Raw genomic sequence first — 20376 nt, forward strand, 5'->3', positions numbered from 1 at the left:
GGTGGCCCGTCTTCCTGATGCATCAGGATGTAAAGTTCAAGACAGCAGGGCCTTATATTCACCCCTGGCTCCCGCAGAAATTCAGCCTTTCTAGGCAATCAATTTAGGGATGGAAATTGACCAGAACCTGAAGAGATCATAGTATCAAAGGTGCTGCAGAATCCCCGAGGGTTGTGCCACCCAGACAGGGGAGGGAGGCCACCAGCAAGGGTGGGAGGGGGGCCGGGGCAATTCCTGGGGAAGGCCAGCTTCAGATTATGCAAAGTCAAGGCAGCAGGAAGTACAGCCAGCTGCTGGCCTCAGCAGGTTGCTAGCCCCAAAGCTTCACTCTTGGAGCAAATGAGGAAGTTTTAGTCCAGGCTCAGAAGCCACCCCAGTCCAAGATGAGGGTTTTTAGAATATTTCCTGCAGCTGTGGAAAAGTGTAATTAAAACCTACTTTAAGCTCAGTTGAGAGCAGCACACACATAGCAGCTGAGGGCTTTCGAGCCCTCCAGTAGGGAAGTCTGAAGCATCTCCTGCAAGAGAAATTGGTTTTGGTTCTTCGATGGGACCCACTGTTCTCTGGTCAAACTGGCTTCTGGCTTTGAGTGTGGAGAACTGACAGCATAGGAAATCACCTGGAAGTTCACGGGACACTCTGGAGCTGGAGCCACTCTGGGTCAGGTCATCTCCTTCCAAGTCGTCCACTGGGCAACAGCACCACCTAGTGGCCACGTCGAGAGGCAGTGAGTCACTCAGGCGTGTCCGACGGCCACCCATGGACTGTACAGGCTCCTCCGTCCATCAGATTCTCCATGCAAGAATACCGGAGTGGGTTGCCATTCACTTCTCTAGGGCATCCTCCCGACCCAGGGATGAAACCTGGGTTTCCCTCACTGCAGGCAGATTTTTTACTGTCTGAGCCACCAGGCAAGGCGGTGGAACGGAGAAAAGCTCACACCCAACCCCACCATTTAGGAAGACAGAGCATGCCTGGTTCCTAGTAGTCAGCTGGCACTCACACCTCTTCCAACCCAGGCTGTGACTCCCGCAGGAGAGCTGCTTCAGTCTTTTGGTAAAAAAATAAATAAATAAATCGCTCAGAGACATAACAATGTATAACCACGCCTGACTGGCTTGTTTTATTGGAGAAGAGGACGTGGAGTTAACAATGTGAATGAAGACAGTTGGGACCTGAGGTTGGGAAGAACACCCTCCCCTCCCCATACAAGCCCACTGCCCCAAATAAAAAATAACCAACTATGGGAGAGCAGCCGAGACAGCGACTGGGGGGCAGGGGAAGGACCATGCGTGTGCTGGGAGGGCCCAGAGGCAGCAGCTGCACGAATGCGCGAGTGTAAGTCTCTGAATCTTCCATGTAGGTCTGTATAAATATATAGATACGCTGTTCGCTTGTCGCCCCTTCTCCTCCTTCTGCTCCGTGCTGCGTGCCGCGGTCCCAGCTCCTCTTTCCACATGAGGGCGAAGGGAAGGGGATGATGCGCAAGTCATCACCGGATGGCTATCAGACCCACATCCATCAGCTTCTGGATCTTCTGTGCTATCACAGGGTTCTTTAAGTGTCTGACAAAGAGGCAAAGTTACCCGAAATGAGACTTAACCCCTAAAAATTTTTACCTGCTCGCAGAGCAAGCCCCAGTGCAACCCGCCCTGGACACAACCAGCAAGAGGTGGTAAGGGGAGTCCTGGTGGAAACTGCCCTGTGGGAGAACCGCACGGGCCTCCTCTGCCAGTGGCTGGAACCTGACCACTCTCACTGGACACGAGCCCACGGAAAACAGTACACTGAGACCTTTTCCCAGCAACACTGGTCTTTCTAACTAACCACTTAAGCCATTATCGCCAACAAACAAAGCCCTTCCAGCTCACTACCACCTGCCAACCTTTTAACCGAGAATTAGACTATATACATGCTACTTAGGTGGATCACACTGCTGCCAAAGTTGTGCATTCTCACTGTTTTTGTCCACCTTTTCCCTCCAAGGCCGTCACCCCCCAGCTCGACTCACTCGCTGAGCGCCTGGGGGTCCTTCTGCATCTGTTCCAGGATGAGCCGCATGGCCGGGTCGCTCATTATTTGCTGCACCTCCGGGTCGGCCATGGCCCGCCGCTTCACGTCCTCGGGGCTGTCGTGTCGGTTATACTGGGCCATCACGCAGCGCTGGTAACCATCTGCGGCCTCCTGCATTCCGGCAGGGCCAGAAGGGGAGAGCGTTAGCACTACCTGGCTCACTGCTGCAGCAGGTCCAAGGTAACAGGAGTCATTGAGGGGGAGGGCGAGAGGGAAGAATCAGAGAAAGGGAAGCAGGGCAGAGATCCCTGAAGGCCAGGGCAGCCCCACCTTGCAGTTAGAGTCCAGGTCGAGTGCTTTCTGGTAGACATCCATGGCTTTCGTGTAGTCCTTCATCGCCTCCAGGGCAGCTGCTTTCCGGGTATAACCCTTGACTGGAGACAGAAAAGGAGAGAGGTGAGGCATCACCCAGAACACACTTCCGCCTGCTTTCACCTGCTCTGAACACCATCACTCCTCAGCCTGACACTAGCTTCAAAACGTTATAACCTCCAAAGACACACAGGCAGAGTATGCTCTCTCTTCTCAACCCTCTGGCCAGACAGGGGGCAGCGGAGCAGCACAGGAAAACACTTACTGAAGGTTGGCTCCAGCTGGATGCACTCCTCACAGTCCTAGGAAGGAAAAGCAGAAACGAATCAGGCTCATTCCTTTAGAGGAGCTACCCCACAGCTGACTCATCACCTGGGATCACAAACCCAACTGTTCACCCAGGGCCATTACAGGACATGCGACTTTTGTTCTAGTGCCTCTTTTACTTATTTTTGGCTGCACGGGGTTTTCACTGCTGCGGCTTCTCTTCTTACAGAGCACAGGCTCTAAGGCATGTGGGCTCAGTAGCTGTGGTTTCTGGGCTCTAGAACACAGGCTCAATAATTGTGGTGCACTGGGTTAGGCACTCTGCAGCATGTGGGACCTTCCTAGACCAGGGATTGAATCCATATCTCTTGCTTTGGCAAGTGGTTTCTTTACCACTAAGCCACCAGGGAAGCCCCTTATTTTTAAAACTTTATTAAAGTACAGTTGATTTACAATGCTGAATTAGTTTCAGGTATACAGCAAAGTGAATTAGTTACACATATACAAATAATCGCTGTTTTTAAGATTCTTTCCCCATATAGGCCATTATAGCGTATGGAGTGGAGTTTCCTGTGTTACAAAGAAGAGCCTTATTAGTTATCTTACATATAATAGTGTGTATATGCCAGTCCCAATCTTCCAATTTACTCCCCACCCCAGTACTTCTGTAACTCTGGCCTCATGGTGATTCAATAGAAGGCCCAGATAAAGGAGAAAAGGAGAGCAGAGAAGCAAAGTAAGGAGAACGTCAAGACACAAGAAACCAGACCCTGAACCATCTCACAAGGGAAGGGGTCTAGATTCCTTAGAAGGCTGATGTTAATGAGGGAAAAAACCCCGAAATGTAGGGAAACTTCTACTTCAAAAAATTAAAAAGGACAATGATCACCAGAGGAAAGAAATGGACCCTGATACTGACAACTCCATAACTTTATTTTTAGACCAGTGAGAAAATCTGAATATGGCCTTAGCTTTGCAATTATTAGGTGCTAATAATGTTGTGAATGGATAAGGAGAGTCATTTTAGGACATGTATGCTCAAAAACCTATGAGGTCAAGTGTCAAAATGTATCATTTCCTTTCACAAACAGTTTTAGCAAGCATCAGTGCTTACTGTTGAAAATGAAGGAAAACACAGGTATTTTGTATACTTGCTTGATGTGTCTTCAGAACATAAAATTACAGGACAAAGAACGCTATGCAGTGTGCCATGCGCACCGTGGCCCAACCAATGGCTAATGAGGAGCCCGAAGACCAGAAGCGATCCTGCTGATTCCTTCCTCCCATTTGCAGTTTGGGAAAAGTCCTATGCCGCCTCTCAGGTGATTAACAATGTTATTCTTTGCTTTGCAAACCAACTTGCTTCTGACACGGCCCTTGTGCAGTCCTTCCAGCAGCAGTGATGTCTCTAGGCTGGACGGACCCAAAAGATCTGGGTCATCAGACAAAAACCATCATGGACTCAGGTACTGGGGTCTCTAGATAGATCCAATTGCCAAGATGCACAGATTAGCTCACGTTCAAGGGCATGATGGAGAGGAACTCCTCCAGTGCTGAATACTGGCATACCTGACCACGTGCGATGTGACTTACAGCAGCAGACCCATATTACTGAGTACTGAAGAAAGGAGTGATGGTAAAGTTCCTATAGAAAGCGAGGCAGTTCACCCCTTCCCCCAAGTTAAACACAGAACTGCAATACCTCCGCCGCTGCATGCAACACCCGGAAGGACCGACACGAGGGGCAGACAGCTGTCTGTGCACCCACGCTCACGGCAGCGCCGCTCCGCACCGCCCGAAGCGGGGACAACCCAACCTCCACTGATGGGTGAACCGACGAACACACAGTGCGGGCTATCCACGCAACAGAACACCACTCAGCCACGAAAAGGAAACGCTACACGCTACAACATGAACCCTGAAGACCCTATGCCAAGTGACACGAGCCAGGCACAGAAGGCCCAGTACTATATGATCCCACTTACAGGAGGCCCCCAGAGTGATCAAAGACAGAAAATTGAACGCTGGTTGCTAGGGGCTGGAGGAGAGGAATGGGGAGTTTAGTGTTAGAAGATGCAGCTTCCACTTGGGAAGATGGAAAAGCTCTGCAGCAGAGGGTGGTGATGGCTGCACAACAGTGTGCACAGACTCGACGCCGCTCAACTGTGCATTTAAAACGTCAAAAGGCAAAATGATTACCACATGAAGAAAGGCAACGGGAAGGGAAAAGGATCGACTTTCCCAAATACTTCCTACACGCGAAACACTACTACATGGGCCAGGACAGGGTAACACAGGCCCTGGACTTTCAGTCTCATACACGCACCACCATCTTGAATCTATCATCAAAGCAAGAACGTCAAGCTGATGTTGACGAACGAACGAAAAGAGGAAGAACACATTCCTCATGGACAGGTTACCCTGCCTTCACCTTGAGCGCCAGCTGGAACTCCAGGAGCTTGGTGTAGCAGGCAGCTCGGTTGCTGTACAGCTTGGCGTCTTTGGGGTTCCGTTTGATGGCTTCCGTGTAGTGCTTCATGGCCTGGGGGTAGTCCCCTTTCTGAAAACACTCATTGCCTTTGTTCTTCTCCTCCAAGGCCAGGTCAGGGTTTATGTAGGCCAGCCGCTCTTGCTCCTTCAAGATTTTCTCTGCCTAAAAAAATTCTTGAAATAGTCATTTAAACTCTCATAACACTGGGCTAATAAAAAGTCTGAATTTCAATTTTCAGAAAGTACTGCTTGGTGGTGGTGGTGTAGTCACTCAGTCGTGTCCGACTCTTGCGACCCCACGGACTGTAGCCTGCCAGGCTCTTCTGTCCACGGAATTCTCCAGGCAAGAATCCCAGAGTGGGTTGCCATTTCCTTCTCCAGGGGATCTTCCTAATCCAGGAATTGAACCTGGGTTTCCTGCACTGCAGGTAAATTCTTTACCGACTGAGCTATGAGGTACTGCTGGTGAGATTTAATTTTGGGATTAATAATTTTATATCCCTTACACTATGTACAAACTACAAAGATATATTGTACAGCACAGAGAATATAACCAATATTTTATAACTTTAAATATACACTATAGTTAATAAGTTTTGAGTTGTTATACCACTGAAATAACGTTGTAAATCAACCTTACCTCAATTAAAGAAAAGAATTTTGTATTTCTCATTATCAAGGTATATATACTATGAAACAGAACAAATGGTACTGACATACACTTGGTACAAAGATATGCCTTATGTGAAAATGATGGACTAACAGCTCTTATTTTTCTGACCAATCTTTCTGTGAATAAAATCACCCCCCTGCATAATTTGGTTGTATAAAGTAAGAAAAAATTTCATTTCAGTTCAGTCGCTCAGTTGTGTCCGACTCTTTATGACCCCATGGACTGCGGCACGCCGGGCCTCCCTGTCCATCGTCAACTCCTGGAGTCTACCCAAACTCATGTCCATCGAGTTGGTGATGCCATCCAACCATCTCATCCTGTCGTCCCCTTCTCCTCCTGCCTTCAATCTTTCCCAGCATCAGGGTCTTAATTTACAATAAAAACCACAACACTGTCAGTGCGCTGACCCTCAACAAATTTAAGGTCAAAATGCTGGCCGACTAAAAAAGACAGCAGAAAAACTAGGTTATTTCTATGTGTTGTCATCATTTACAGGGGACACGTCATATAAAATAACCAAAGACAACAAATTCATTACTAAATAAAAATGACTACAATAAATCGAGTTAAGAAAACATCCCTCATTCCCTACCCACCTGCTGGCATTTCTTGAGCACATCTGGGGTTCGGTGCTCTGCCAGAGACTTGTTGTAGAAATGGATGGCATCCTTGTACTTTTCTTCTTTGAAGTAAGAGTTGCCAATTCGTGCATAAGCTCTGACAAAGACACAAAGAAGAAGAATTTGCTAAGGGCAGAGCACAGACAAGGTCAGCCTCTGCAGAGGCAAAACATCTAGACACAAGGCCCACATCGTGCCCCCGGCACCACATCCTTCTAACACCTTCTGTCTCAGTCCCTGCAGCCTCCTTTCCAGCCCCCTCCCACTGCAGACATGGGACCCTCCCGATTACTCAAGGCACTCCAGGTCAAGCGTACTTGGCAATCTGTCGGTAGTCTTCTCGGTTTTCTCGCCCCACTTCAATGGCCTTCTCACAAAGCTCCCGGCATTGACCATAGTCACCCTTTTCGAAGTACACGGCTGCCAAGCAGAGGATCAAGAAGAGTCAGCCCGTGCCTCTTCCGCGGGACCTTGGGAGCACTCCCGCGCACGGGCCGGGCCTCACCTGCTTGGTTGGTTATGTACGTCATGTTGGTGGGATCCAGGTCTTTGGCTTTGTCGTAGTGCTTCAAGGCCGTGTCAAAGTCCTTCTTCTTGTAGGCTTCATTCCCCAGCTCTTTTTCTCTCAGCGCCTAGAGGAGGTGCGGAAGGAGGAGGGCTGAGCACATCTAACCCAGATGGCAAAGGGAGCCAGTGCCTGGGATGTCACAGGTACGCACAGCACACACACCCGACGAGGCTACGGGAAGCAGGTTCTCCACACCCAGAGGGGAGTATCAGCTGTTAAGATGGAAAACTGGTTTCCTCTCTGCTTCCTCCGAGACACCCCCTTATCCCACCTACTCTCCTGGATTTTTGTCCGAAAGTGAGGGTTTCCTCAGAGAAGAGGAAATCCCCTCAGCTTGAAACAACCTGAGAGCGGACAACACAGCTCTGTGCTGGGTTTAACCCAAGAGGCTGAGCAAGTTCGGTCTCTCTCACGCGCAGTCTCTGGGTCCCAGCCACCAGGAACGACGGCAGAGGGGTGAGGAGGAGCGGGAGGGGCTGTCCTGGTGGCAGGAGTCTGCAGCAGACTCACGATCACCCACACCGTAGGGCCTTTTTCCAGCTTTGAGACACCATGAGCAACCAACGCTTACCCATTTAACGGTACTAAATTTGGCAACAATCTGCTGTTCCCATTTATAAGAAGGGAAATAAAACCGTTCAGCACAGGCCTGATGCTCTGAGAGACTGAAAGTTGTCCGCTAAGCCAGGAAACAGAAGCATATGAGCTGACAGACAACATTCTTCTGGATCACAACAAGAACAAGGGCCACACACAGATTTCAGGCTGACCCTGGCTGATGTCCACAGTGCCAGAACCATGAGCCAGAACCACAGTAACCGTGGGACCCTGTGGCAGACTCTGAGACACACAGTTCCTATGGAACTGCTTGTTACATGGACCTTTTAACATACGAAACATTTTAATTATCAATAACAGTAATTTGACCACACACTGAGCACTCAAAAAACCAGCACAGCCATCCGAAGTCTGAAGATGGTCCTACCGGACACATATTGCCGGCTACTAGGCAGTTTCTAAATGCATGATAGTAAAGTGTTCTAGAGAGACAGATACACACACACCAACCTGCTTCTTATTCTCTGGAAGATCTTCTTCCATTGGCTCTGGTTTTGTCTCCTTTTTGGGAGGAGGTGGTGGTGGAGGTGTTGCAACTTCCTCCTCTTCATCCATACTGCCCAGATCAACTCCGAGCAGGACGCTAAGAGTAGTCATGATCCGGGGATCTTGCAGTTTCCTAGTATTGGTTAAAAAAATGAAGAACAGCACTTAGTCTTCTCCATAACTGATCTTAAACCCTACTTACTGCTAAAGCTCAGATTATTGAATAGAAAAGATTCTTACCCATGGGAAGGTTGCTAGGTTCTGTACTACCCATGAGTTACAACTGTGGAATGCTCAACCCCTCAAAATTCCATATAAAACATGAGGTAACGCAGATGGGGTTTGTTTCTCGAGGCCAGCAGACACACAGGGGAGTGAGTTACAGGTACACTCTGTCTGATTTCAGGTCAGAGGCACCCAGGCAGTCACAGACACCAGCACAAGATTTAGAGCCGATCTTTAGATCTGATGTGCTTTCAACCTTGAGTTTCCACTCCAACACACCAATAGAGAGGACTATGTTGGGTTCTCACTATCAAGGTACATGTACCATGAAACAGAATCAATGGTATTGACATACATTCAGCACAAAAACACGCCTCATGTGAAAATGTATGCCTGTGTATACAGAAAATACAGAGCTGATGCCAGGTCAGCACTGCCAAGAGTGCAGTGAAGGTGGGGAGGGGCAGAACAAGCCCCCCAGATTACTCTAATATGTGATCCCCCCGACCCTTTCTAGAAATACAAATAAGCAATAAAGCAGTAAACTCTGACTGCTCTTTGGAGGGAAAAAACAAAGGCAGAAACCCCAGTCTTGTCTAGGGAACCCCTGCCACAGGGTCCTAGGAAGAAACCACAACAGTTGTGTTTGTTTCTAGAGACAAACCTGCCGCCTTGAACTTACGTGCCCAGGTCGGACGGCTTGTTCCGCAGCTGCTCGATCAGTTCCCGGTAGGTAGGATCTGCGAGCAGAGTCTTGGTCCTGGGATCACTCTCCAACTTCTGGTACAGATTAGGCATGTTGAAAGGGTTCATGAATTTCCTTTCTGTTTTGAATAAAGGAAAGCGCACCACCAGGAAGTCGGTTACTGTGCCCCTGTGGCCTACTAAACCAACACTGGGGGTGGGGGGAGCCTCAACACTACCCAAGTATAAAACAGCAGTCAATAACAGGGGCAGGGCAGTGTTCTGGGGTCTACCTGCCAGCCGGGCCTCCATATTCTGTAAACCTTCTTTGAGCTGAGGATTGTTTGCTTCATGTTTTAAACCCTCCTCATAGGTTTGCTTGGCTTCTTCAAATCGGTTTAAGAATTCAAGAGCCGCTGCTTTTCGTGAGTAGCCCTTAAACCAGCAAAGAAAGATAAAAAATAAGACACCCAGAGGTAAATTCCAAAGATGAAGTCAAAACAATCTACTTTACAATTCATGGAACAAAACGGGTATTCACGTGAAGGCCACAAAACAAACCAACAAACAGGAAGAGGACCAGGACACAACGGTAGTATCTGTCGACCCCCTGCAGAACACGGCCGCTTCAGCCCAGTTCATCTCATGACGCCAAGTGCTGTTAGCTTCTAGAGCAGTTTTCTCTTAGTACAGAAAGTAAAACATGTCTTAACTAACAGTACCTCAGATGTGACAAAACATGTCACCACTCTGAGGAACATTCTAACAGGCAGGAAGACCGAGGAGAGGGCAGTAACCAACTACGAGTCTCTCAGGACAGGTGGCCAGGCAGGCCAGAGCTACCCCAGAGGAGCTTCCGGGCTCCTGAAAAGCCCCCTTTGCGCGGCTTACCTTGCCCCAGTCAGGCTTCAGGTCAACGGTCTTGCAGCCGTCCTCGTAAGCCTTCTGGTAGTCTCCCTTCTTGGCATAGGCCGCGGAGCGATTGCTGTAGAGCACGTGGTTCTGGGGGTCTAACTTAATGGCTTCGGAGTAGCACTGCAGCGCATCGTCAATGTTGCCGGCACTCAGGGCCTTGTTGCCCTTCTCTTTGAGCTCATTTACCTGAGAAGAGAGGAACCAATACAGTTTCGCCCCATGAAATTCTTCTTTAGTCCCTATTTCTTAAGTGACACTCATTCCTTTCTGTAGTTGTTGACAAACTGGTTACTTTACACATCAGAAAAAACAAATCACAGATTAATTCACAGTTCCCACGCCTGTGGGAAACAGCAAGGAAAAAATAAAGTAACAAGGAAGAAGTGGCCTGTCTCTGCCCTTTGCTGGCTCCCCTGGGGATTAACAACTCCAAACACTCTTCCAAAAGTCTCAACTTTGAGCTGAAGAAGCCACTCTAGGACATATGCATGAATGCCTTTTGTGGAAAAAGAAATTTCCTTTGGATTTCCAGAGTTCAAATGATGAATTGAACACAGGCCTAGTTGAAGAGGGAGCTTCCTCACTGAAGAGGGAGCCAGGAACACAGAGGACTAAGGACGCACTGGTACACGCTCCAGCAACCTTCGGGTACCAGGATGGCCTTCAGGAGCATCAGGACGCTCACCGAGCACCAGAGAACAATCTGTTTCCACTGGTAGATGTCACAACACGGCAGACTGTGGCTGTTTCTTAACAGCTAAAAAATGCAGCTAGGATAAAAATCAGTTTTTGTCATGTTTAAATATTAAACACACTTAAACAAGTGAAGGGGCTGCCCTGGTGACTCAGTGGTAAAGAATCCACCTGCAGTGCAGGAGGGGAGGATTCGACCCCTGGGTTGGGAAGATACCCTGGAGAAAGAAACCGCAACCCAGTCTTGGCTGGAGAATCCTATGGACAGAAGAGCCTGGCCGGCTACAGTCCGTGGGGTGGCAAGAGAGTTGGACACGATTTAGTGACTAAACAGCAACAAAACCCACGGAAGGAGGATCAAGTAGCACTGCTGCAGTTCTATTCCCTCGTCTCTCAAATACCCAGAACCGACACAGCAGGGGCACACCTAGAGGGTCAACTGGTGTGAAATGGACCTTGGCCATATCAGAACAGGCTTCTAATTAAAAGGCTTCTCCAAACTGGACTTCCCTGGTGGCTCAGATGGTAAAGCGTCTGTCTACAATGCGGGAGACCTGGGTTCAATCCCTGGGTCGGGAAGATTCCCTGGAGAAGGAAATGGCAACCCAGTCCAGTACTCTTGCATAGAAAATCCCATGGACAGAGGAGCCTGGTGCAGGCTACTATCCATGGGGTCACAAAGAGTCGGACACGATTGAGAGACTTCACTTTCACTTTCTCCAAATCAGGGAGCCCAACAAGAGAGGAGGACCACCCCTCAAACGCCCACACATTGGTCAGAACAGCTGTGTCACTCAGGACACAAGCCATTCTTTCCTGGTATGCCCATCCAGTGTACTGATGCAAGAAAGAATTCTGCTGTGAGAAATGACTTCGGAACCCTGAGGCACACCAAATGGGACCCTCCACTAGCCAGAAAAATCTGAAGACAACCTCCAAGAGGAAAAAGGAGAGACTACCAAATTTAACCAGCAAGGAAAAAAATCTTATAGAATGCAAGCTGGAAGGTGAGAAGTTAAAAAACTCAAATAGTTTCACGAGGCAGCTGAGAATACCTTGGTGACATTCTTGCCTATCCTACAGAACATTTTCCAAACTGAGCACACCTTTCCTGCAAGCAGAAAATCAGCACTTTAAAACATCAAGTGGATGGAGAAGGAAATGGCAACTCCACTCCAGTATTTTTACCTGAAAAACCCCATGGACAAAGGAACCTGGCAGGCAACAGTCCATGGGGTTGCAAAGAGTCCAGCGTGACTTAGCGACTAAACAAGATGATTGTGTGCTAAAAATGTGAAGTGCGTGCATTTGAACTGATAAATTTATATCAACTGACACATAATGCATACATAATGCAACTGACACATAATGCCTGTATGTGGTCAAATTTTAAGTTTTATCACTGTGATTTTATTTGAAAGGTAGTTTAAAAAAAACACAATTTTACACACTCAAAATGTCTCCTATTTGAGTATTTCCTAGAACTGAAACATGCATCTAAGAGGGAAAAAAAGGTTACATACTGAACGGATGCAGGACAGCAGGTTGTAACACACCTGGCCGCCTTGTACAACGGGCCTGTAAACTGCAGTCCCTGAGTTTACTCAGTCTACCTGCATGCACACTTCTACTATGGGCAAGTGCGATAAAGCAATATTTTTTCCCCGTATTTTGATAACTTCGGAATGAGCGCTCTTCTTAAATTTAAAATCAGTTTCTTGTCTGTATCACAGCCTATCCAATCCCAGACACAATTTAGTTATCATGAGGGTGAGAAATGTTTAAACTCTCAGTTTCCACACTAATTTTTTAAAAATTTAGCAAAGAAGCTCCAGAGTTAGCTAAAGGGAGCAATAGATATACCAGGATAAAAGATTCAGTTTTGTAGATCACACCAATAAAAACTCCGAGCTGTTCCTCCTCCTCCCCCCAATCAACCATTACAGCCCAATAACAGGTTCCAATTCAATAAAACCTCTCTAGAGTCTCACAACCCTCAGGCCACAGAGGACACAATTAACTCACAGAGAGTAACCCACAACAGCCTCAAACTCAGCCTCCCCATAACGCTGAACGAAGTCAAACAACTTACTTCTCTCTGCTTAACTATATACTTTAAATTTCCTTCAGCAACCAAATTCCTCCTCGTGCAATTAAAACCCCACGTTTTAGAAGAACCAGTCGTCGGTCAACTCTTGAATCACACACATACAAAGAAAAAACGAAGAGAGGGAGGTGCTGCACATAATGATTTGTAAAACCCTGGTAGAGATGAAATTCTTTCCAAGGACTTCTGTTGCACCCTCTCCTTTCCCGAATCAGGCTAAGAAGTCGGCCTGCTGCTCATCATACCTTCACTCAACACTCTTCCCCCGCGGCCTTCCATGCAGAGAAGTAGGGTTTCCCCGCAACTGGCCACCGAGTCCATCAGCTACTTGCAGTGTATTCCCGTCCCCGCGTTCCTCCAAGTTAACTGGGGCCAAATCCTGGGTAACCTCTTTGCAATCTCAGATCTCTCTCCCAGAAGACGAATTCCCAGAGGTTGACCTGATCCCTCTCGCCTTTCGCAAGGCCTCTCGCCCACCTCCAGCCCTCCAAACGCCGCGGGCGCCATCCCCTGCTCAGCCTGGACCCACGTCCTGGGAGGCCTCAGGGGCCCAGCCGCGGCTCTTCTTCCCGCCGCGGGCCGGACTTAAGCCGAACTGGTGCGTCCCCCGGCCCATCTCGCCGAGTCGACTGGCGACGAGCACTGAGGCGACCCCGCGCTCCCCGCCGCCAGGCCTCACTCCCCGTCCGCCCGCCGCGGCCCTCACGCCCTCGCCTTCCCCGCGGCTCCGCCGACCCCGGCCCCCGCCCCGGCCACAACAATCGGGCGCCCGCCCCGCCCCTCCACCCGCGGCCCAGCCTTGGCGGGTGCCAGAGCGGCCACGGGCCGCAGCCCGCCCCTCCCCCTTCACCTGCTCCATAGCCCGGTCCGGAACCCCGTTGAATAGACTCCGTCGGCTCCGCGTTCCCAACCGCACGCGCCGCCTTCTGGAACCTACTAGAAGCTGCCGGGACCCCCAGATCCCGCCTCTTCCTCGCCGGCTCACTGGTCGCTTCCCTCTAGGGGGCTTTCTATGGTTTCCTCCCATTGGCTTGAAGTCTAGCCCATCATCTTTGCTTCTTTCTCATTGGACAGTGGAGAGAGTCCTGCCTCCCCCGCGTTTCGAGACTGGACGTTGCTCTGAAAGCCCCACCCATCATATACTCTATGATTGGAGGGAGGGGCGGACCTCTGCGACACCGATTGGTCACTTAGCCCGCCAATCATGGCCGCGCTGGCCGCGCCCATTGGTCCTATTCTTTCTGGAAATTTCCACCTCTCCCATTGGGCTGACAGACTCCGTGACAGCACCGCCTTCAGATTTAAAAAATTTCAATTGGTCGGTAAGTTGCAGACACTTTGTTCTGATAGGTTTAAATTGCTGCCCTTCAAAGAGCAGGGTAGGGTTTTTGCAGCAGCGGTGGGTTATGGGAGTCTGAGGCCACAGACACGCTCTGCAGTGGTCGTTTCTGAGGGTGTGGGTTTGGTGGGTCCGCCCGGGCCGCTTCTTCCGTCGGTCTGCGGCGAGTCAGTCTGAAACACTTCGCGTCTATCCGGCGGCATTGAGTCTTGGTCCTTCGCCGGAGTGTCAGGCTCAGGGGTCCCAGCCAGTGAGGGTGACAGTTTGGATTGGCCTCGGGAGCGCAGCCTGGCCCGTCCCTGAATCCCAGTATTGGGTTCTGGGTGTCCCAAAATCCCGCGTGATGGTGAAGGCGCTGGGGCTCGGGTAGGACTGGCTCGGAATTTCATCTTGGCCGATCTCCTCGGTGGAGATGCACACCCTCGCTGAACCTCGCGGGTAGAGGGCCGTGGCGTGGGATTGTTCACATTCATGCAGTAGAGTTTTTAGCCGTTAATGAAGGGTCTCTGCCTCCGTTATTCGGAGGTAAGGGGATGAAGGAAACAAAAGACCTCACTGAGGTGCTTGATCACCTACTGGCGGCGTCCTGGGCGATTCTTAAAATCGTTGCCCTCTTGCGAAAGGCAGGACGGGTACCTGCAGAGAAACAGAAAGGGCTAGAGCGTCAGAGAGACATGATTTCGCTCTGGGCCAGTGTGGTTCACGGAACAAAGGCCTTGTATGTCTGGGGTCTAGAGGGAGCTTGGGTGAGGGTCTTAGGCATTGCTGCGCCCGCCCCACCTCCCCACCCCCAGCTGGGTAATGCCATCCCTTCCCTGTGTTTTAGCTGCCCTTTATGCCAATAGGTTGTCACAGGGTCCTCTTCCATCCCAGCTCTGTGACCCCCTTCTCAGACATTGCAACCTAGGTCGCTGCGGATCGCATGCCTCCCTTGATAACCCCCTCCCTTGCTTGGACCTTTGGAAGCTTTTAGACTGGAGATCAGGGCCTACATGACAGGCCCACTTTTCCCATCTGTTCTTTGCCTGTCCTCCACCTTCAGCACCAAACTCCAGGTGCACTCTTCGTCTGTTCCTTGAGCTAGGTGGGCTCCTTTATTTTGGGCCTGCCTGCAAGATGTTTCCTCTGCTGGCATCCCCCTTCCACCGACTCTGCCAGGTCTTGCAGGCTAATAAGAGCTGTCAAGGTTCTCTGGCGACCTGCTTGCAAGCAGCTCACTCATTTCTGTCTGCCAGTTTATTTGCTTTCACTACGCCATGGGCCACACGAGTCCTACAGCAGCAACTTTGGTATCCATCCATGGCATATTTTGTAGGGCCTACAAGGGCCTTGTGTCTATTTTCGTTTATATTTTTGTCTTCCATGTAGGTTATACAGTGTCTTGCACCTAGCTTAATCAAATATGCCCTGTAGTGTTTTAGGTATAATTGTGGGCACTGGGGAGGTGCAGTGAGGAATTAAAAAATCAAAGTTTGCACGTAGAACCAGCAGTAGAGACAGAGCACTGGGTAAGTGGGCAGTGTTGCATTTTCAGCAGGGGGACCAGATCAGACCCCAGTGAGAAGCTCATACTTGAGAAAAAACCTGAGGAAGTGAAAGAGTGAGATTCATGGAACTCCTAGGGAAGAAGCTTGCCAGTCAGAGGGAAGGTCAAATGCAAAGGCCTTGGGGTAGCCAAAATGGCAGGGGTAGGAAGGAGGGGCGACTAGAGGAACTAGGGGTGGGCAGGAGACCCTGCAGTATGAGATGGCGTTGTGTTCACTTTGGAACATGCCAGCGGATTTTGAGCAGGAAAGTGATGTGATCTGACAGGTTTATCAGGATCCCCCTGACTGCTGTGTCAGGGACGAGGCTGAAAGCCCAGGGGACCTCCTAGTTGGCCGTGGCAGGATTCCAGGAAAGCTGTGATGGTGCTGTGGGCCAGGTGGGAGCAGAATTTGGGTGAGAAAAGTGGGATTAGGAATGCATTTTGGAGGTGCTGACAGGGTCTGTTCATGTAATGGATGCAGGGCATGAAGGAAGGAGGTTAACTCCAAGGCGTTTGCCCGCCTACCTGCTAAGTTAAATCTGTCAACAAGATCCTGCCTTTCTTGGCACGGTGCCCAGACCACCACACTCCTGCCGGTCCCAATGCTGCCCCCCAGCCCGGCTCGTCCTTCAGCGCTTGAGGCCCTTCGAGGCCTTCCATCATCTCCCCCACAGCCTCTCTCCAGGCTTCTCTCCCGTCCCTCCTTCTCTGTGACCTGGCCTTTGCTGTCTCATGTCCTGTTTGTACGATTGTATGTGTGGCACACTGCTCTGGGTACAGGGGCTCTTGAGTGAGCAGGGCAGGCCTCAGCTACAGGCTCTGCACAGGTGAACCTTGTCTTCCAGTGGGGGAGACAGGTGGTACTGTAACTCACCAGCTGTGTGACTTTTGGCAATCTGCTTAACCTCTCCATGCTTCAGTTGCTTTCATTTTAAAGTGTGGATGGACAAGTTTCAGTGTCAGAGTAGTGAGGACTGAATGATTTCATATTTATAAAGCTGACAACAGTGCCTGATGGCAGAATATGTACCATAAGCATTTGTTAAAGAAGTAGATGCACAAATGAAGATAATTCTGGAGTGGTGAATGCTACATAAAGAAAACAAAAAGTAAAGATAAAGAGTAGTTACCAGGGAGGCAGGGAAGGAGGGCCCAGCAGTTGCTACTTAGTAAAAGCCCCAAGCCAGGGACAGAGTTCAAGACAGGGCAATAGGAACTGCAAAGGCCCTGAGGCTGAAACAAACCTGGAATTTTCCAGGAACCCAAGGAAGGCTTTTCTCTGCTCTCGTATCCTTTGTCTGTAAATAGAGAAGACAAGCCAATGGTTTCCCAAGGTCACAATAAGAATTAAACAAAATTAACCCATGCTTGTTTTCTCAGACCTGAAACATAAAACTTTGAGAGCCCTCTTTCAGAAAAGAAAAATAAAATACAGTGTAAAAAAAAAAAAAAAGTATAGAACTTTAGAAGGGGTGCAAATGAGGCACCCTGAGGTCCTTATGCAGTGTCATGGTAAAGCCATTCTGAACATTAACATTTCCACCAGTTCAGGCTTCAAATTTCTTAGTGAACTCAGCTCTCCCCCAGGGTCCAGGAGGCAGTGATGGGGGCCAGCTGGCCAGGGTTCCCTTCCCCAGGTCCCTGGAAATCAAGCAGAAGCTCCACCGCAGCAGGCGTCCTGGCCCTTGACGACGATGCCCGATGCTTCAGTGACTCATGCTGCTATTTTTGGTGCTGCTGCTCTCAAGGTGGGGAGCAAGATGGCAAGGGCTGAATCTGGAGTCAACGCTGAGGCTGTAAATCCTGTAGCGAACGAGAGACAGAAGGAGTCACCGTGTACAACCAAATTCTCTGCAGAGCAAACTCTTAGTTTTAAAGTTCTCCCAGAGGACTTGCCTGGTGGTGCTGGGGTTAAGACACCACACTTTCACCGCAGCTCAAGTTGGTTTCATCCCTGGTTGCAAACCTAAGATACCACATACCATGAGGCGCAGCCAACAAAAAAGCTCTACCAATATCAGGAAAAGCAGCTGGAGGACAGGAAGCTAGGCCTGGGAGTGAGGAGAGGGGCGGGGCTCAGAACTCTGGGGTCTGTAGAGCCTGGGAGTTTCGTTTTTATAAGCACTTTCACTGTTGGAGTGGAAACTTAAGACAACTTTGAGTTTCCTTCTCCACAGGAGAATGAAGTTCCATTCTGGGTTCTGAGAAATTCCTAAAGAATATTTTCATTTCCCATTTAACTGAGTGATTGCTACTTTCAGCTACCCACTAACACAAGTCCTGAATAGCAGGAAAAGCGTGGGGAGAATAAAGTGCTATAGAGTTCTGCTCAATTCAGTGAACTCACAGAGCCAGGAATTGTGCCAGACACTTCAAGAAATAAAATGATGGTAATTATTATCTAATAAGTATTCATCAGAGAGCCCCAGAGCCCAGTCCTGGACCTTGCTGTCCACGGGCCATCCCAGGGTGAGCTCCGCCAGCCTCGTGGCTATAAATACCATCTTGGATGACTCCCACGTTTCTATCTTCAGATCAGATCTGTTCCCAGTTCCACACTTGTCTACCCAGCTGCCTCCTCGACGTCTCCGCTTGGATGGCAAATGGACTTCGCAATGTGTTCAAATCAGAGCTCCCAACATGCTTCCCTGAAGCTGTTCTTCCCTTGACTTCCCTCTTGTCAGTGGCCTCACTATTCTTGGGCTGGTTCACGCTGAAAACATTGGAGGTGTCCTTGACTCCCGTCTTTTACAGCCACGTCCATTTCAGCAAAGTTTGTCAGGGTTCGACAGGGACCCTTCTGCAAGTTCCCATCCGTCTCCTGGCTTTGGGAAGGAGAAGGGCGGGTTGGCTTCCTGAGCAGGTAGGTGGCCAGAGGCAAAAGGAACCGCTGGCTGGGGCTCCCAGGTCATATCCAGGCCTCCCACATGAGATGCTGCTTCCAGTGTGTGGGGCCTATGATTGGTCGCTGCCGTGGGCACTCAGGCCTAGGACCTAGTCCATGCGTGTTAAGTTTGGTGAGTGAGTAAACGGAGCTGATCATGTGTCTACTCCCTCATGGGGCCCTCCGCCTCTCCCAGGGAGGCTCTCTGACCTTGCCCCCTCTAGGCTTCCTTGCTCCTGATTCTCTCACCCTTCTCTAGGTCCAGTGGGTCTGTTCAGATTCAAACGTGCCAGTGCCACTATCTTCTTTCCAACATCTGTTTCTTGAGAAATAACAAGTGGTGCAGAGTGTGAGCATGGGGAAAGCAGCCCTCTCATATCCTACTGATGGGAAGTCACACTGAGTAGCGTCTATTTAAAGTACAGAAAGCAGCTTCAGGTTTACAGATTTCTCCCGTCTGGGCCTAGCCTGGCGGCACAAGGAAGTATTTTGTTGTTCAGTCACCAAGTCCTGTCCGACTCTTTGCTACCCCCTGGACTGCAGCCCCGCACACTGGAAGCAGGAAGGATTCCCTGGTGGCTCAGACGGTAAAGCGTCTGCCCACAATCCGGGAGACCCAGGTTCAGTCCCTGGGTCGGGAAGATCCCCTGGAGAAGGAAATGGCAACCCACTCCAGTATTCTTGCCTAGAAAATCCCACGGATGGGGGAGCCTGGTGGGCTACAGTCCATGGGGTCGCAAAGAGTCGGACACGACTGAGCGACTTCATGGACTGCAGCACACCAGGCTTCCCTGTCCCCCACCATCTCCCAAGGATTGCCCAAGTTCATGTCCATTGAATCAGTGATGCCATCCAACCATCTCATCCTCTGTCACCCCCTTCTTCTCCTGCCCTCAGTCTTTCCCTGCATCAGGGTCTTTGCCAACAAGTCAGCTGTTCACATCAGGTGGCCAAAGTATTGGAGCTTCAGCTTCACCATCAGTCCTTCCAGTGAGTATTCAGGGTTGATTTCCTTTAGAATGGGCTTCCCCGGTAGCTCAGCTGGTAAAAAATTCACTTGCAATGCAGGAGACCCTGGTTTGATTCCTAGGTTGGAAAGCTCCATTGGAGAAGGGATAGACTACCCATTCCCAGTATTCTAGGGCTTCCATGGTGACTCAGCTGGTAAGAATCTGCATGTAATGCAGGATACCTGGGTTTGACCCCTGGGTTGGGAAGATCCCCTGGAGAAGGGAATGGCTATGCACTCCAGTATTCTGGCGTGGAGAATTCCATGGACTATCCATGGCGTAGCAAAGACTCGGACATGACTGGGTGACTTTCACTTTCACTCCTTTAGGATTGACTGGTTGGATCTCCTTGCAGTCCAAGGGACTTTGAAGTGTCTTCTCCAGCACCACAGTTCGAAAGCATCACTTTTTCGGCACTCAGCCTTCTTTATGGTGCAGTCCTATTTGTGACGGCAAAGGGAACAGCACCCGACCCCACGTATACCCGTGGAGGATACCGGGAACCACGGTGTTGTCTCCTTAGGATGGAGTATTAGTAGTGTTCAAAAGAACAAGCTGGTGGATACTGACAGGAGAACATGCCCATGATGTACCGTGGAACAACGGAAGTTAGTCATGGAGCAGTGTGTATGAGAAAAAAGAAAGTGTATATTTTCATATACACAGGATATGCACGGGAAAAGTCTAGACGGATACACAGCTAACTGCTCAAGTTTTGCTCCTGTGGATGGGGAATGGGGAAGGGTGCTGGATTAGTTTGGTAGGGCTGCCATAACTAAATACCGAAGATTTGGTGGCTTGAACCACAGAAATTTTCTGTCTGGAAGTCCAAGATCAAGGTGCTGGTAGACCTGGTTTCTTCTGAGGTCCCTCCCCTTGACCTG

The 20376-nt window shown here is 49.8% G+C and overlaps 2 protein-coding genes and 1 long non-coding RNA gene across 3 annotated transcripts; 1 reads left to right on the forward strand and 2 right to left on the reverse strand.

Annotated features, from left to right (window-relative positions):
- Window positions 1-1093: 1093 nt before the first annotated feature.
- STIP1 (stress induced phosphoprotein 1) lies at window positions 1094-13643 on the reverse strand. The gene is made up of 13 exons (XM_086384406.1): window positions 13582-13643; window positions 9908-10117; window positions 9310-9451; window positions 9015-9156; window positions 8072-8240; window positions 6941-7067; window positions 6753-6855; window positions 6412-6532; window positions 5084-5305; window positions 2651-2687; window positions 2344-2447; window positions 2012-2184; window positions 1094-1565 (listed from the first exon to the last, which is right to left on the reverse strand). The coding sequence occupies exons 1-13, from the start codon at window positions 13588-13590 to the stop codon at window positions 1493-1495; spliced, it is 1632 nt and encodes a 543-aa protein (XP_086240532.1). The 5' UTR covers window positions 13591-13643; the 3' UTR covers window positions 1094-1492.
- On the forward strand, window positions 10711-19490 carry LOC147341954 (uncharacterized). The gene is made up of 2 exons (XM_086384414.1): window positions 10711-14053; window positions 19380-19490. Exons 1-2 carry the CDS (start codon window positions 12872-12874, stop codon window positions 19488-19490), a joined length of 1293 nt encoding a protein of 430 aa, XP_086240540.1. The 5' UTR covers window positions 10711-12871.
- On the reverse strand, window positions 16564-17637 carry LOC147341955 (uncharacterized). Its single transcript, XR_015157812.1, has 2 exons — window positions 17495-17637; window positions 16564-17401 (listed from the first exon to the last, which is right to left on the reverse strand). It is a non-coding gene; the product is annotated as an uncharacterized LOC147341955 (long non-coding RNA).
- Window positions 19491-20376: the final 886 nt, after the last annotated feature.

The sequence above is a fragment of the Bos grunniens genome, chromosome 29, assembly GCF_055505025.1.
Source record: "Bos grunniens cultivar Pamir isolate PY7600 chromosome 29, Bosgru_T2T1.0, whole genome shotgun sequence".
In the NCBI taxonomy this organism is placed as follows: Eukaryota; Metazoa; Chordata; class Mammalia; order Artiodactyla; family Bovidae; genus Bos; species Bos grunniens.

Excerpts from the sequence above, each read along its gene's own strand:
- LOC147341954 (XM_086384414.1), top strand. The coding sequence starts at position 12,872 with ATGATTTGTAAAACCCTGGTAGAGATGAAATTCTTTCCAAGGACTTCT. Across the intron at positions 14,054-19,379 it reads TAAAAAATTTCAATTGGTCG|TCTTTCCCTGCATCAGGGTC; the intron begins GTAAGTTGCAGA and ends TCCTGCCCTCAG.
- STIP1 (XM_086384406.1), bottom strand. Across the intron at positions 5,306-6,411 it reads TGCTCAAGAAATGCCAGCAG|GCAGAGAAAATCTTGAAGGA; the intron begins GTGGGTAGGGAA and ends GAATTTTTTTAG. Across the intron at positions 2,688-5,083 it reads AGTTCCAGCTGGCGCTCAAG|GACTGTGAGGAGTGCATCCA; the intron begins GTGAAGGCAGGG and ends TTTCCTTCCTAG.